This window comes from Geotrypetes seraphini, chromosome 8 (assembly GCF_902459505.1).
Source record: "Geotrypetes seraphini chromosome 8, aGeoSer1.1, whole genome shotgun sequence".
Taxonomy (NCBI): domain Eukaryota; kingdom Metazoa; phylum Chordata; class Amphibia; order Gymnophiona; family Dermophiidae; genus Geotrypetes; species Geotrypetes seraphini.
The window spans coordinates 122,403,520-122,421,560 of NC_047091.1; the positions used below are offsets into that span (position 1 = coordinate 122,403,520).

The following is an 18,041-nucleotide window of genomic DNA, read 5'->3' on the forward strand; positions in this document are numbered from 1 at the left end:
TGAGATCTATTTGCATGCACTGCTTCCAATGCATATTCATTGGCGAAATCCTGAAAACCCGACTGGAATACGGCTCTCCAGGACCGGAGTTCCCTACCCCTGATATATAGTAAGGTAAGCTTAAGCATACAGAACAGACAGCACAAGGAAATTAAGAAAAGTAAATGGCACAATATAAAGGCAAGGAGAGTGTGGTGTAGTGGTTAGAGCTACAGTCTCAGCACCCTAAGGTTGGGGGTTCAACACTCCCCGCTGCTGCTTGTGACCCTGGAGCAAGTCATTTAATCCTTCACTGCCCAAGGTACATTAGATAAATTAAAGAAGTATCTGTATGTAAACTGCTTTGAGTGTGGTTGGAAAACTACAAAAAGGAAGTATGCAAGTCATAATCCATTTCCCTTAAATGGCCTTACTTGTCTGAGGCTAACTGCAGGTGGCATTGGTTAGTGCTGCAGAATATCCATTGGCTAATTTATAGGTGAAACAAAACACGAACTTGTATGAATCTTGACTAAAACAGCCAATATAGGATCATATGACACCCTCAGATCTCTGCGCTGCTCAATAATCACATTGAGGCAGCAACAAGCAGGTAAGTAGTTTTTCTTTCATCGGGTTGTCATGTGTCCAATTCTAAGATTTCTTTTAATTTAAACACCAAATTACATGTGAATTATACTACAAAGAGTGAATAAATAAATAAATAAAGGCAGCACTTAGCTTATCTAGTTGCTGCTGGTGTGGCAAACAAACGCCTGACCCGTACACCCAATGGCCCGACAGGACCCGTTTCGCCTAATAAGGCTTCTTCGGGGGTCGTAGTGTTCGGGCTAGAAAAGATTAAAAGAATTAAAAGAGTTGAGTACAATACTTGTGGCTAACTCAGTCAATTCATATAACATTATAGTTACTCTGGTACTCACTGCGAACAGCTTGATCCACAGATAAACAGATCAAAAATGGCGCCGGCAAACTTACCGGAATGCGCATGCTCTATTTAAAGCTACTATAATGACCTCATTAAGTGACATCATATTTTACAGATTTCTTATTGAGAAAGAGATTTTTTGTTAATAAAACAGGTTATAACTTACAGTATATGCTAGATGTTATTAAAAGAATGCATACCAGTCTATAGCATTATTTAGACCTGACGGTTTTACGGTATGTAAACTGCTTTGAGTGTGGTTGGAAAACTACAAAAAGGAAGTATGCAAGTCATAATCCATTTCCCTTAAATGGCCTTACTTGTCTGAGGCTAACTGCAGGTGGCATTGGTTAGTGCTGCAGAATATCCATTGGCTAATTTATAGGTGGTCTGGGTCAGCACTTAAACCCATAAGGTGACCCCATAAAATGCAGTCCTAGCTTTATTAATTTATTTTAGTTATTTATTACATTACATTAGTGATTTCTATTCCGCCTGTGCCTTGCGTTCTAAGCTATACCACCTATTAATTGTCTAAGCCAGGAGTAGGCAATTCCGGTCCTCAAGAGCCAGATCCAGGTCAGGTTTTCAGGATATCCACAATAAATATGCATGAGATAGATTTGCATCTCAAGGAGGCAGTGCATGCAAATCCATCTCATACATATTCATTGTGGATATCCTGAAAACCTGACCTGGCTCCGGCTCTCAAGGACCGGAATTGCCTACCCCTGGTCTAAGCGGTTTATATTCAGGTACTCAGTCATTTGTCTCTACCTGTCCTGGTGGGCTCAATCTGTCTAACATACCTGGGGCAGTGGAGGATTGAGAGACTTGCCCAGAGTCACAAGTGCACTCGCTCGGAAGCCCCTCTCTCCTCACTCATCTCCCCTCATGCTCCCCCTCCTCGTGATCTCCACTCATCGGGCAAGTCCTCTTATCTGTACCCTTCTCTTCCACTGTCAACTCTAGACTCCGTCCCTTCTTTCTTGCAGTGCCTTATGACTGGAACAGGTTGCCTGAATCAATACGTTGTGCTCCGTCCCTGGCAGTGTTCAAATCCCAAGCTAAAGGCCCACTTTTTTGAAACTGCTTTCAACTCTTAACTTCCCCTCACTATAACCTCCCCAAACCTGAAATGTCCTGTCTAAATTTAGATTGTAAGCGCTTCTGAGCAAGGATTGTCTATTGTATGTTAAAATGTATAGCGCTGCATGTGCCTTTCAGCGCTATAGAAATAATAAATAGTAGTAGTTAGTAGTGAACCCACAACCTCAGGGTTCTGAGGCTGTAGCTCTAACCACTAGGCCACTTCTTCCTCCTTTATGTGTTGAACATTGCACTTGACTGCATAAGTATTAGCCACCACCTATGTCCAGATATCCAATGCAAATGGGATAACGCCACCGGTAGCTAAGAAACTGCTGACCACCACCAGCTGAATATTTACCCCTGGGTGAAACCGTTGTTTTAATGATTGGAACCCTGGTGCACCACCCATCCAGAATGGGCTTAGGCCCGCCCGGCAGCGCTGCACCTTGTTAACCATGCTGGAGGTGAACCAGCACGATCCTGCCCCTCTTTTCAAGTTCGGGATCACAGCAGTGATTCCCACGCACTGTCTGCAGCTGACCCGGAAGCCTCCCTTCTGCTGCAACCTCCTGTCCGTCTGCCTGGACAGGAAACGGCAGTGGGGAGGCTTCCAGGTCAGTGGCAGGCAGCATATGGGGATCACTGCCCCTGCTGGAGACCAATACAACTTGAAAAGGAGGACGCAGGAAGGTACCGGTTCACATCCAGCACAGGAGCTGGTGCTGTCAAAGTGCACTGTTCCGGGGGAACTCAAAGAAATGAAGAGATGTTGGGTGAGGGAGGGAAGGAGCAAGGCTGTAGTAGGGGGTGAGAGGAAGGGAGAATTGCTGGACATAGGGTTGAGGGGAGGAAGGAAGATGCAGCAAAGTGGCAGAGGAGAGAGAAATATGCTACATTGCAAGGGCAGAGGTGAGAGAGGGAGAAAATATTGGACAGGCGGGAGAGATGGTGCATGGGGGAGAGGGAGAAATATTGGACATGATGGTGGAGGGGCAGAAGAGATGCTATTTGGAGGGAGGGAGAGAGAGGGAGGAAATGTTGGACATGAGGGTGGATGAGAGGGAAAGAGAGATACATAGGTGGTAGAGAGGGAAGAAAGAGATGGAGAGAGGCTAGGAAGGAGAGGAGGGGGTTGCAAGGAAATAATAGGATAGTGATTACAGAGGGTAGCAATGTGGTAATGGGATTAGATTAAAAATGAAAAGGAAAGGAGGACAGGGGAAAGAGTGAGATGGGGAGTGGGAAAGCTACTTGGTGAAGAAGGAAATTTGAGAAAGTAAAAAGGAGGACAAGGGTAAAAGACAGTGAAATTTGAGTTGACAGGCAGAAAAGAGCTAAAAAAGAGCAATCAATATGTCAGAGGCAGGTATAGTGAGGAAATAGACAGGAGAGATGACAAAAGGCAAATGTACAGCAGAAAAGAGAAACTGAAACCAACATGATGGAAAAAATATGTCCAACAACAAAGGTAGAAAAAAGCATTTTATTTTGAATGTTTTAAAATAAATGTTAACTTTAGGAATATGTTAACTTTAGGAAATGTGCATAGAAAATGTCTGTATTGTGTTCAGTAGAAAAGGAAATGCATTTCTGTATTTATTTCTCCAGTGTTGCAGCACCTGCTAAGTTTAATTTCATGGGGTCATCGGTTCATTTTGTGTCAGATTCTGAAAAAATGTCACCAAAACTTAGGCGCTGCTGGGCACCTAGATCACACCTACGAGCACCTAAGTTAAGTATTTTAATTTGTTTTAAGTGAGGTGATAATTGGTTGTGCCATTAAAAAAACAATTTAAAAATCATTTTAAAAAATTAGACGCCACCTGGACTGATGCCTGGGTCAATGGTGCCTTGTAGCACCAAAGCCCAGAAGTGGGTGTGTTTAAGGGCAGCTCCATTGGCTGTGATTCCACAAGGACCCTAGGTACCGGAAATGGGGGCCTGTAAAAACCCTGGCCTACATTTCTGGTGCCTAGGGTCCTTGCTAGCCACGATTAAGTAAGCAGCATCTGTCCATGATTGACATGCGGCAGGTACCTGTTTTCTAGGTGCCTGTCACGGCAGGCACCACTTACAGAATCAACCCCTTTTTGTCTAAATATTTTTATTTCTAATTTGTGATCCCTTGTTCTATCTTGTAGTGCCTGTCAGTGTGATCGTAATGGCTGGTGAGGAAATTGGAAGGAAGGCTGAGGACCTCCTCCAAAGATGGCCAGAACTCCATTCTACCAAGCTTATCAGTTGGCGACATCATCCGTGAGCCAACAACAACTATATATCAGTTAGCTTAGCAGGGTTTAAAAGATGTTTGGATAATTTCCTAAAAGAGTAGTCCATAGGCCATTATTGTGGTGGCTTGGAGAAATCCACTGCTTATTCCTAGGATAAGCAGCATAGTGTGTGGTGCATTGGTTAGAGCTACAACTTTAGCACCCTGAGGTTGTGGGTTCAAATCCCTCAATGCTCATTGTGACCCTGAACAAGTCACTTAATCCCCTCATTGCTCTAGGTAAACTAGATAGAGTTTGAACCCACTGGGACAGATAGGGAAATATGATAAAGTACCTGAACGTAAATAACTTAGGATATAAATAGTATATAAATAAAATCTGTTTTGCTACTTGGGATCTACCTATGTGCTTGGGACCTGGGTTGGCCACTGTTGGAAACGGGATACTAGGCTTGATGGACCTTCGGTCTGTCCCAGTGTAGCAATTATGCTCTTATATGTGTAAGGTGCTGTCATCAGTGATTTAGGGATGTTGCTGCTGCCTGCCAAGCTTGGTAAAAGGGAGTTCCGGTCACCTTCAGAGAAAGTCTTTAGTTGACAGAGCTTGGGAATCTTCATTAGCTAAAGTATACATATCCTGAGGTGGGAGTAGAGCACGGCAGAAAAACGTTTGTGCCCACCCATCTTGGGAACAGGCCCACCCAAAATTGGCTATCTGGCTATGCCACTGGCTGATCTGATGATGCCACATCTGGGTCCCAATCTTGATGCAATGCTTTGGATGTTGTCTGTCTGTTTTGAATTTTAAAAATAAAGAGAAAACAAGAAATCAATTGGAAATAAAGAAATAAATAAGCAAACGGGTAAATAAATGAAAGCATGGACAGGCAGGGGGTGGGGCCAGAGGTGGGAAGGGAGGGGCCAGGGGACCAGTTTACTTGTGTGCCTAGGGCCCATTGAAGGATTAATTCTGCCCTGCAAGCCACCAAGGGCATGATCAGCAATATTTTCCACTTCACTCCAGTACTTCTGGGTTCAGATTTTCAGGTTCAGCTGCCTTCTTCCCCACAAAAAAAGACAATTTTAATAGAAAGAAAACTTCTGGTGGTGAGACAGTACGTATAGTATAATAATCCTGCTGTACAGCATCTTGGGTGGATTTCTTCAAACCTTCATAAGGGTAAATGAATTCATAATACTAACAACAAAAGTAGGAGACCAAGAGAGGTGTTAGTTTATAAATAGTTTCCAATTTTGGTTGTAAAAGCCCCAGTATACACTGCGAAAATGTTTTAAGATCAGCCCCTAAGCCCGGAAGGCTGGGCTGGAAATGCAGGTTTTCTTTGGTTTTGGAGGAATGGAACGGAAAGGGAACTTGGCTCCTTCCCCAGACGGTGAAGTCATTAGTTTGCTGTGCCTGTGACGTCATTAGCTGTTGTCATGGAAACGTCACTGCAGCTTTCAGGTACCGAATTTAAAGGGTGGGAGAAGATTAGGCTGGTGCAGGGATTCAAGCTGCTGTACCTCCTTCCAAGGGGCAGCCATTTCATTTCAGAATTCCTTTAAGGCACATTTTAATTAGATTTTATAATGCTTGTTTGGAATCTGGAGAAGATTCCTTGAAGCGCAGTAAAACAGACAAGGATTATTTTATCTGCTGAGAATTTGTGCAGAAAGTCTTCCTTTCTCAGTGTTTCTCCAGTATTAAAGGGAGAGAGCTCTGGATGTGCCATTTACTTTGTCCAGGGCTCTGGAAATACCTGCTATAATTCATAGCTTCGGGTTGTTGGGTTTGTTTTTTTATGTTAACCCCCTAGTTTCTTCTACTGCAGTGAAGGTGGTGCAGTTGCTGGTTAAAAAAAAAAAAAAAAAAAGGTGGGATGGGAATGTGAAGGAAGTCTAAGAAGAATCTGTTTTTTGTTTTTTTTTTCTAAACAGTTTTAGGACCCGCTGTAACCTTGGCAGTGATCTAGAAAAGGTCGTTTGAGTAATTGTTGTGGGTGGCAGGCAGTGCGCAGAAGGGAGAGAGAGTGTATGTGTGTGTGTGTGTGTGTGTGTATGTATATATATATATATATATATATATATATATATATATGTATATATATGTATATATATATATATATATGTGTGTGTGTGTGTGTATGCAGGGTGGGGGAGAGGGAGGGTGTCGAGGGTGTCACAGAGAATGAAGCAGCCCCCTACTGCTCCCAGATGGGGCAGGCTGGCTGAGATTCAGCCTGCAGTTGTACGTGATGTGACCAACTCTATACCCCTCCATACAGAAAGCTTTCTCATTGCAGATCTTGTCTAGACTGGAAGCACCTGAATAAATAGCTTATTTTATGACCCACTGTGCCTTCCTCTGTCAAATGAAATTAATGGCACTGATTGAGGAGGACAGATTGTCATTTATCAGTCCTAAAACCAAAATATTGATTATTTGCTGTTCCTTAAAGTCCAGATTCTTGGTGCTCTTGGATTCTAAGGCAGGAGAAGCAGATTGAAACCTTCAGGAACCTAGTAAATTAAACTGTCAATTTTAGGATCTTCCAGGTCCAGGATTCTGTGTTCCCGAGTTTATAGACAGTGAAGGAGTAGCCTAATGGTTAGTGCAGTGGGCTAAGAATCTGGGGAACTGGGTTTGATTCCCACTGCAGCTCTCTCTGATCCTGTGCAAGTGACCTAACTTCTCCATTGGCCCAGGAAGAGAACTTAGATTGTCAGCCCACTAGGGACAGGAAAAAGTGCCTGCATATAGTATATGTAAATTACTTTGATTGTACCCACAGAAAGACTATATCAAATCCATGACCCTTAACCTAAAAGTTTGGCTATGCAGCTTAAAACAGGCTGGAGAGAGGTTAAACACAGGGAGGGGCTCTGTGCCATACAATGGGAATGGCAGAGGAAGAAACCTGAAATTTGTGGTGTCGGGGTCCTCTGCTCCAACCCGAGACATCAATGCTCCCCCCCACTCAGTCTTCTTACCTATGATTCCTCTTTGTACTCCCATTTACCAGGTTTTACTGGGACTTTACAATGCTGCTGTTCATGGTCGGAAACTTGATCATCATCCCTGTGGGCATCACCTTCTTCAAAGATGAAACCACCACACCTTGGATTGTGTTCAATGTGGTGTCGGACACCTTCTTCCTCATGGATCTGGTGTTAAACTTCCGGACAGGGATAGTAATTGAGGATAACACAGATATTATTCTGGACCCCCAGAAGATACAGAAGAAGTACCTGAGGACCTGGTTTGTAGTGGACTTTCTTTCTTCCATTCCAGTGGATTATATCTTCCTGATTGTGGAAAAGGGCATTGACTCTGAAGTTTACAAAACTGCCCGGGCCCTGCGTATTGTCCGCTTCACCAAAATTCTCAGTCTCTTGCGACTGCTCCGACTCTCCAGACTCATTCGCTATATTCATCAGTGGGAAGAGGTAAGCCTAGCATCCAGCTTCTGCTAATCTCCATACCCAAGCCTAACTCAGGAGCAGATACCCAAGCCTAACTCAGGGAAAGGAGGTGGCCGTTTCTCCCTCCCCTTCCACAGCAAAAGGGATGCCCTGTCCCTTTAATTTTAACTAACAGCAGAATTTATCTGTATAAGGTACTGCTTATAGCGTAGAAATATGGATTTGGCTTTCTGTGCTGCAGTATTCCTGTACTAACATGCATGCAGATTGTATGACTATAGAATGCACAAATTGTATAAACCTAGATGCTAATATTTGACACAGAAATGTGTAGAATATTAGCATATACATATATAGGTGTACAAATACACACATGTATGCCAGGGCTACTCAGTTCCGGTCCTTGAGGTCCATCGGTAGGCCAGGTTTTCAGGATATTCACAATGAATATGCATATGAGATATTTGCATACTAAGGAGGAAGTGCATGCAAATCTCTCTCATGCATAGTCATTATGGATATCCTGGAAACCTGGCCTACCTATGGACCTCGAGGACTGTAAGTGAATAGCTGTGCAGTATGCCAACTAAGTTCCATTCTGCAAATACCCACTTAACTTATGTAGCATGTTTTTGCAAGGGGTGGAGCATGGGTGGGACATGTGGGGCTTCCAGTTACATGAATATCTTTCAGAATACTGTAAGTTAAGCACACCCCTGCTGCCAACAATTGTATCTGCTCTAGGCTGGGGTAAGTGCAGGTGGCTAAAGGTTAGGTATGCCAATACTAGGTTATGCAAGTATTCTGTAATAGAGCCTAGAAGCCAAGGTTCCCTTATAAAATAGACTCCTCCCACCTGCCCTTGGGGTCCCTAAATGTAAGCACCCAGTTAATAGAATTGCCCCCATAGTGACGGCACCTGTAGTAGAACAATATGCTTGTGTGACTTCCTAGTGATGCTCTGTGCTGCATGTTCAGCTATTTGTTAGAGGGTTTTGTGATGTCATATCAGGAAATAAGAACTGCCCTACTGGGTCAGACCAATGGTCCATCTAGCCCAGTGTCACATTTTCAACAGTGCAAATAAAATAGTCGAGAGGAAAAGATGTTGATCACTCGTGACCTTTAGTTTTGCATTAGTCACAGAGGATTTTTACTTGCATCCATGGTTTATTTAACCATTGATAATTGCAGCCTATGCCACAGCACATCAAGAATATAGACCTGTATTTGGAGACTCTTGATAAAGGCACAATTGCCAAATCACTGCCAGTGTTGAGTCTACAAATCCGTTTTGTGCTGTCAATTAAAAAAGTGCATTCTGGATAGTCCACTGCTGAATGATAAACGTCTTTCTCTCGACTATTTTATTTGGATTGTTGTCTTCGTTGTAGAGGCCTATTCGGGCTTTCTCTTCAGTACATTTTCAACAGCGGCCAGGATCCCAGAAAGTATCTAGATTCCATGCTCTTGCCCTCAGGGATAAACAGTGGCTTTCCCTAGGTACACCTTGGTAAATCTGTTGACTTTTTCTTCAGGAACTTGTCCAAATCTTTTTCTAAACCCAGCTACTACTAATTCTAAACCCAGCAACAAATTCAAAAGCTCAACTATGCTTTCTGTGAAATTATTTTCTCTAATTTGTGTTCTAGTGCAATAGGTGTGCCATTCTGGACAGTTAGGGTATGCTCCCCATGCTCACCTGCTGTGCAGAAGGAATCCATTCAAGTTTTTCTATTCCTCCTCTTTCTCCAGAGGGCTCTGCTGCCCACCCTCAGTTTTTACTTTTGCATGCGAGCCATAAGGTGTCTTTCTGATCTGCTCTGTATATTTCTTTATTTTCTGTATTTTTCACAGCTATCAGTGCACCAGAGCTCCCAAGTGAGGGGGCAACTTACCCTGCATGGAGAAGAAGCAGACTTGGCATCTGCAGCTCCCATGTTAATCCCTTTGGGGACCTGTTTGGCCAGCCTGCAGAAACTATTGTGGAGCTCAGGGTTCATATCCCTAGTAGCTTAAGGTCACCTACTAAATCACAGGGACTTGTGCAGGTTGTTAGGCATACACAAGGGGCTCAGCGGGGTTCTTCAGGGTGCTGGCTGCAATTTTACCTCCCCCCTTTTGCATACACAGTTCCATGGAGGTTGAGAATCAGTCCAACTTTGGTCTGACTGGCAGCCCGAAGATCTCAGCATTTAAAGGACTGGCGGATTGAGACAGGGATTCTTCTCCCAGATCCAGGTACTTCTTAGAGCTGAGGCAGGCTGCAGCACTTTCAGAGCATGTCACAGGTGAGTAAGGCTATTACAGCCAATGGGCAAAATTGGGGGTGGGGGTAGGGGGTTTCCTGAAAAAACTGTTTTTGATGGTGTTCAGCTATATCCCTTAGGGTCCCCTACATCCAAAATCCTATTTTCTGAGTTCTCTACTTTTAGTTGTGCGTTTGAGCCATTTTTTGGTGCCATTTTTTGGTGGCCATCTTGGATTTCCCAATTTTTTTTTTCAAAACTCTCCAGACCCTTCAAATCACCTCATTTTGCCTCAAAACTGACAGGGATGCTGTCTTCATGCCCTTTTACCCCTAATTCATGCCAGTTATATATTGGATAGATGATGGAAGAATACCCCTGTGCCACGTGCCGCGCAGCACGTGAAGGGGACATGGGAACATCGGGCTTAGCTTCCTTTTGATATATAGGGCTGAGAAACCTCTAGGGCTGTCTTCCATGAGAAGATCCCTTCTGGAGCCCTGGAACAGTGGCGTACCTAAGCGTAAGAGCATGGAAGTCTTAGAGCTCAAGAGACGTAAGGTGGAGTTACCTAAATGGGACTTAGTGATGCCTTATAAGGCCTTTTTTTCCTGAATTTGTTAATTTGATTTGGCAAGCTTATTTGGATAGCCAGGATCCTCATATGAGGTCTGGGAGCAAGCCAGGGGTCATTCAAGGGGGCAGCTGACCAGGATCCTTTGGATCTTTCTGACAGGGACTTGGAGGGCAAGGGAAAAGTCTATATGCCCTTGCTGTCACAGAGTGAGTCTTCCCTGCTGGGAGATATAGGGTCAGAAACAGGAGCAAGTACACAAGAAGCTGTGGTGGCCCTCAACCAAGGGGAGGATCCCACAGTACGCCACCTCTTCAAGCTTTTGGCACTATTAGAGCTCATTACTGACTCCCTGTGGGAGTTACAGTTAGACTTCCAGCAGGCCCTTTTCACTCAATGTTCTATCCTGAGTGGAATGAGAGCTCAGCCCATGTCTTTTTCGTAGCATCCTGATATGAGTGTTTAGTCATGGAGCATTGGGATGCTCCTGAGGGCTCGCTAAAGGTAGCCAAAACAATGACTAGGCTGTATCCTATGGTGCAGGAGTGTCGGCAGACGTTCATCCAGCACAATGTGGATTCCTTGGTTGCTCAGGTAACCAAGTGCATATTCCTGCCAAATAAGGGAGGCGTAGTATCAAAGGATATGCAAGATCGCAGAGTGGATGTGTCCTACAGAGGCAGTTTGAAGTAGCAGCCTCTTTTGTGGCACGTGCCATACCCTGGCAGAGGACGAGCCCTTGCCTCAGTTTATTCTAGCAGGGGTGGATTATGTAGCCAATGCTTTCAACAACATCAGAGTCATGAGCAAAGTCTCGTCTTATTCCATTTCAGCCCACAGAATACTCTCGATCGGGCAATGGATGGGAGATTCCCCCTCCACCTCCAAGGCTACTCTCAGCAGACTCCCTTTCGTGAGACAAATGTTTGGAAAGGGTCAGGATGATCTGATGGCTAGCATGGCAGATCACCAGCCAAACTTTCTGCCAGATAGCAGACCATGAACCTTTAGAGGTTCTGGGCAATCCAATTTTCATAATTCCACATGCTCTCGACAGTACTCAGGAGGAATCTCATCTCAGAGATACTATCAGGAGTCAAGACAGAGATTCACAGGACCTAGGTGAAGCCAAGTCTCCGGTACTCGTCCCTCTTCAACCTCAAGAAGGCATAATGACGGCAGAACCAAAGTCTTCTCCCTGAAGATAGGAGGAAGGCTCTCAGTATATGCAGAGGTCTGGGAGTAGATCTCATAGGACCACTGGATGCTGGAGATCATTCAGGGAGGGTACAAGCTCAAGTTCGGCCATCCCCCTAACAGACTGGTTTGTAGATTCCTCGGTGGGGCACCCAGAAAAGTCATGTAGAGTCTTAGTAACAGTACAGAGACTTGTAGAAATTCAGGCCATAGAGCCAGTGCCACTGGAAGAATTGGGCTCCAGCAGACACTCCATATATTTCATAGTGCCCAAGAAAGACTCAGAGGACTGGAAATCCATTTTGGATCTGATGTATGCCAATGAAGCCCTAAGATTCCATGTTTTCACATGGAAACCATGTGGTCAGTCACAGTGGTGGCTCTGGGAGATTTATTAGCTTCCCTAGACTTGACGGAAGCCTTCCTGCACATTCCCATATTTCTGGAACACATGAGATTACTGAGATTCCATGTGCTGGAGAGACATTATCAGTTCTTGGAGCTTCCCTTTGGGTTGGTAGTAGCACTCTGAATGTTCACCAAGGTGATGGTGGTGGTGGAGTAGCAGTACATTTTGACAGGGCAGGATTGCAAGGGCATCCATATTTGGATGACTGGCTGATCAGAGTTCTGTAGTTATCAGAAGGGGAACAAGAAGTGGCTCAAGTGGACCAGCTCTTACAAAGCCTGGGATAGTGAATTTTTTAAAGAGGCAATTGGTTCTATCTCAGTCCCTGGAATACCTGAGAGTACTATTCAACATGACAGAGGCCAAGTCTATCTTCTAGAGGCATGCAGACAGAAGTTCTGCACTCAGATAATAGAACATGATGGCCAAGCCAGCTGCATCTTCATGGCACTATCTTCAAGTACTAGACTCCATGACAGCCACTATAGATGTGGTCCCTTGGGTGAAGGCTCACATGCATTCTCTCCAAAACACACTACTGTCTTGGTGGTCCTCACAAAAAGACTCCCTTCATATGAATCTTCTGTGGACTCCGGAATCCCACTGCAGTATGAGTTGGTGGCTCAGTCCACAGTTGTTATTACAGGGTATACCCCTCAGAATTACTTTGCAGGTAAACCACACAACAGATGCCAGCTTGTTCGAATGGGGAGGCCATTGCAATAGACACCCAGTCCAGGGACAGTGGTTGGCCTCCCAAAGAAAATGGTTCATCAACAGACTGGAGCTTCAAGCCATTCAATTGGTATTAAAGAAACTGGAGAAGAATCTAGAAGTACAGGTGGCCCGAGTTAATGCTACAATGGTGGCCTATGTCGGTCACCAAGGAGACACCAGGAGTGCACAGCTGAGCCTGGAAGCCCACTTATTGTTCCAGTGGGCAGAGCTACACCTGCAGGCAGTCCTTGGACCTGGCAAAAAGGATGTTATCTACAGCAGTGTTCCAGTCCATTGTTCTTTGATGGGGGTTGGTCAACTTTTGATCTGATGGCTTCGGTGAGGAATAAGGTGGACTGGTTCTTCAATCGAAGACCTGAGCCTGGAAGCAAAGGTCTGGATGCCCTAGTCCAGCTGTGACCAAAGGATGAGCTCTTGTACATGTTTCCTCCATGGCCCATGATAGGACAAATACTTCACAGAATAACAAGCCAACTAGGGAAAGTGGTCCTTGTAGCATTGGATTGACCACACAGGCCATGGTACATGGACCTATTGCGTCTTCAGAGGGACCAGGGGCTCAGATTGCAGGTACAACCCAATCTTCTGTCTCAGGGCCCAGTGATCATGGAGCGGACGTGGCAGCACAGGAGGACACTGTCTTTGGGACCTCAGTGTTTTGAGCAGGCGCAGAGGTCCTACCCTAGATTTCTGGAACTGCTTTTGTACATCCCTACTATCCAGATTGACATTCCTATTCCACTAGAAAAAGATTTGATTCTTACCTTGCTAATATCTTTTCTAGTAGATAGATTTTTCATTCTGGGACCCCCCCCCCCCCCCCGGTCAGTTATTTACTCTGCCTGCCTATTGTCTCAATCAGAATGTTATAGTCAAAACTGAGATTTTGATGTCAGTCAAACCTCAAGGGTATTAAGAATAATCTAAAGCTATAACACGTTGGGGGGAATGTTTGAGCTTCATAAATGTTTCTGATTGGTATGGTTATTTTGATGCATCAATTATTCAGTTAAAATGTTTAATATGTTTGTTAAACTATACTTTCACAGCAGAACAGATCTGTAGTTCAGGGAGTCTCTCCATACTCTTCCTTCTTACGTGTTCCTATATAGGACTATCGCCTGCTTTGGTACAAACTGAAGGGGGCAGCAGAGCACTCTGGAGAAGGAGGAGGATTGAAAACCTAGAATGGATTCCTTCTGCTTGGCTCGTGAGCATGGGGAGAAAACCCTACTGTCCAGAATGACACACCTATCTACTAGAAAAGATATTAGCAAGGTAAGAACCTAATCTCTTTTTAAATGTATACTTAGTAACTTCAGGCATATCTCCTAATCTTTGTGCTAAAGAGAAAAAAATTGATATGTTTACCCATTCTACTTCACTCAGGATTTTGTAGATTTCTATCGTATCTGCTTTCAGCCATTTTTTTCTCCAAGCTGAAGAGCCATCACTTCATGTTTCCAGCCACGTTTTAGAACATTATAAAACTGTCAGTCAGATGCTGGTCACCTGTCTGTTATTTTCATTATAGATCAGCACATGTTTTTTTGAAATGGAATTTGCACAATAGTATAGTATAGCCTAAAGAGGTATGCTTGTTCCTTTAGTTCTTTTGCATCCTTATCTTGCAGACTTTGTTTTTCGGTTTTCCCACCACTTTTATAGACCTTTTGTAAATGGTCATCTTGAGATTTTGATGTTGATCTTTTAATTATGAATGTTATAAATTAAGTCATCAAATGTTGTTTTCTTTAATTGTATTGTAGATTTGTATGTTTTTATTTCATACTATAGTATCATTGATTTTATAGCTATATATGCATAATTATTATTGAGTTTTATTCTTTGTTTATAATTTATATCACAATGTATATTTACTTATGTCTATATGGCTTTGTAGATTGTGAACCCCTGACACAGACAGTTGCTGACACACGGCCCGTGTCGGGTTCGTATGAACTTTCCTGCAAGATTTATGTTACCCATTAAAGTGACACCAACTTGCAAACCTTGGTCAAATTGGACACCATAATGAAACATTTTTCATTGTGTCATGTCAAAAGACATTGACACATAATGGTCGCCCAACTTGGAGAGAAATTCTGGTAGGGTGGATTAGACTATTAGAACATAAGAATTTCCATACTAGGATAGACCAAAGGTCCATCAAGCCCAGTATCCTGTTTCCAACAGTGGCCAACCCAGTACCTAGCTAGATCCCAAGTACTAAAACAGATTTAATGCTGCTTATCCTAGGAATAAGCAGTGAATTTCCCCAAGCCATCTCAATAATGGCCTATGGATTTCTCTTTTAGGAAATTATCCAAACTTTTTTTAAAACCCCACTAAGTTAACTGATTTCATCACATTCTCCGGCAACATATTCTAGAGTTTAATTACACGTTGTGTGAGAAAATATTTTCTCTGGTTTGTTTTAAATTTACTGCTTAGTAGCTTCATTGCATGTCCCAAATCCTAGTATTTTTGGAAAGAGTGAACAAGCGATTCACATCTACCCTTTCCACTCCACTCAGTATTTTCTAAGGATTGATGGTTTAAGGCTAAATCTTATACTACAATAAGCAGAAGCATGTGTAGCACCACCTTATGAAAAGTTATTCTGTAAGGTATATGAGTCTCTTGGACCTGGAGCTCATTCTCCCTGCAAGTTGGAGTGACTGTTACCAAAACTAAGGTATCTTGGGTCCCTAGTGTCTAAGGCTCAAAGAGAGCTTTTATCAGCTAGGTTAGTAATGTCTGAACATCCCAGGACACTGCAAGAAGTTCAGTAGCAGACTTCCGCATATCAATCTGACAACTAGAGGCTATACAGAGATGGGTTTACTTTCTACATGGTGATGGTATATGCAAATTGCATTGAGGTGAACCCTAACAGAGCTGGTCTTCAGACTGGATTCAGACCGATGCAAAAGATATTCATATAGTTTTTATATACGATATGAGAGGATCTGGAGCCTTTTTCTCACCTCAGAGGGCAAACCCTTTCTATTTAGGATCATAGTGCCCCCGTTTATCTTTAGATCTTTAGCAAAGTCTTTGATATTAGAAAAGTTGGAGGCAATCCAAGAGGAAAAAAACAACAACATCCGTGGCTAGTTTGTCATTTGGCCACCTCCTTGGACAAAACCACAAAACTCTTAATATTCAGAGAACATCTGGTTAGCTAATCCTGTGTCCAATGACCATTTGTAAAGCTCTAAGAATCAACTGAGTTTTTCCAGTAAGATATTCTCCTTGCCTTCTAGAAACATGTCTCTCGGAATAATTCCCTGAGAGATGGTCCAACTTCACATTCTAAAAGCCTCCTGACAGAGGAAGGAGAATCTTGTTTCTCCCTACTTGTTAGAATAGAACACTGGATTAAGACAGTTTTGTTGCTGAAGTGATTTTTGAGTCTTTAGATCATTTAGAATTGCCCTTAGCTCAAAAAAATGTATAAGATTTAAATTTTTCCTCAATAGATTAGGGACTCAGGATGTGGATCCCTACAGTATGAGAGATCTAGATGAGATTGGATATAACAATGGTTAGATAATTTGAGTAGGCTATTTGGAAGATTCTGACTAGATTGCATTGAACCACATGCTAAAACGGGGAGTATCTGAGCTGTTGAGATTTATGAAATGATGTCTAAATCATTCAAGTGGTTTGCAGCTATGGAGCTCATAGGGCCCATTGGATCTGTTTCATGTGACATGTATTCATTCATTCATTTATTTAGCCCTTCCTCCCAAACGAGCCCAGAGTCATCCAGGTTACAGTATAGTTACAGACAAGATGTATTTAGAAGGCGAGTGGTACAATAGTAGAGTTATAGTAGATATAAACATCTGAGATATACTAATTAACTATACATGCTTTGGTGTGGAACTAAGACATACGAGTTACATAGAAACATAATGGCAGTTCTTAAGGCTTGGTCTTTTCATGGAGCTGGATTTGTGAAGAGGAAGGTTTTCATTGCCTTAAGAACATAAGAATAGCCTTACTGGGTCAGACCAATGGTCCATTAAACCTAGTAGCCGGTCACTAGTATCTGGTCAAAACCCATGGAGTAGCAATATTCCATGCTACCGATCCAGGGTAAGCGTGGCATCCCCCATGTCTTTCTCAATAACAGACTATGGACTTTTCCTCCAGGAACTTGTCCAAACCTTTCTTAAAACCAGCTACGCTATCCACTCTTACCACATCCTCTGGCAACATGTTCCAGAGCTTAACTATTCTCTGAGTGAAAAAATGTTTCCTCCTATTGGTTTTAAAAGTATTTCCCTGTAACTTCTTTGGTGTCCCCTAGTCGTTGTAATTTTTGATGGAGTGAAAAATCAATCCACTTGTACCCATTCTACTCCAATCAAGATTTTGTAGACATCAATCATATCGCCTTTCAGCCACCTCTTTTTCCAAGCTGAAGAGCCCTAACCATTTTAATCTTTCCTCCTACAAGAGGAGTTGCATCCCCTTTACCATCTTGGTCGCTCTTCTTTGAACCTTTTCTAGCGCCACTATATCTTTCATGAGATAAGGAGACCAGAATTAAACGCAATACTCCAGATGAGGTTGCACCATGAAGTGATACAGGGGCATTATAACATTCTTAGTCTTGTTAACCATCTTTTTTTTTTTTTTTTTTAAATAATTCCTAGCATCCTGTTTGCTTTTTTGGCCACCGCCAATTCATTCTGGTTAAAACGTTCACTATGTGAAGTTGTTTGGGAATCACTGTCATTGCCTCCTAAAGTTCCATAGGTCGTCCAGTTTTCTAATAGATGGGGGGATGAGGTTCCATAATTTGGGCATGAAGTGCCTGCGGGCTGATTCTGTTTTGAGGGTGCATCCAGAGGGTAGGGACAGTCGTCTTTCTTTTTGGGATCTTAACAGTCGGCTAGGGTTATAGATTGGTAACTTGGGAATCGTATAACCTGTTACCAATTTCTGGAAGGTTTTGAAGGCCAGGACTAGGGCTATGAAGATACAGCGCTTCTTGATAGGCAGCCAATGAACCGATGCTAGCACTGGGGAAACATGGTCACAAGGCCCAAACATCCCTCCTGCTTTCCCCCCTCCCCCCCCCCACTGTGAACATTGCAATGATGAGCCTTTCTTCTGGAAGAAAGGCGTTCACTTGAGTCATGTCCAGCAGACCTCTTAGCTTTTCTAAATGAGATTCTGGGCTA

At 43.2% G+C, this 18,041-nt stretch overlaps 1 protein-coding gene across 1 annotated transcript in view; it reads left to right on the forward strand.

Annotated features, from left to right (window-relative positions):
- Nucleotides 1-18,041, forward strand: part of HCN2 (hyperpolarization activated cyclic nucleotide gated potassium and sodium channel 2) — a 91,307-nt gene that overhangs the window by 18,411 nt on the left and 54,855 nt on the right. Inside the window, exon 2 of the mRNA XM_033956052.1 lies at nucleotides 7,274-7,697. Within this exon, the coding sequence (XP_033811943.1) occupies nucleotides 7,274-7,697 (424 nt within the window). The remainder of the gene's footprint in view (nucleotides 1-7,273; nucleotides 7,698-18,041) is intronic.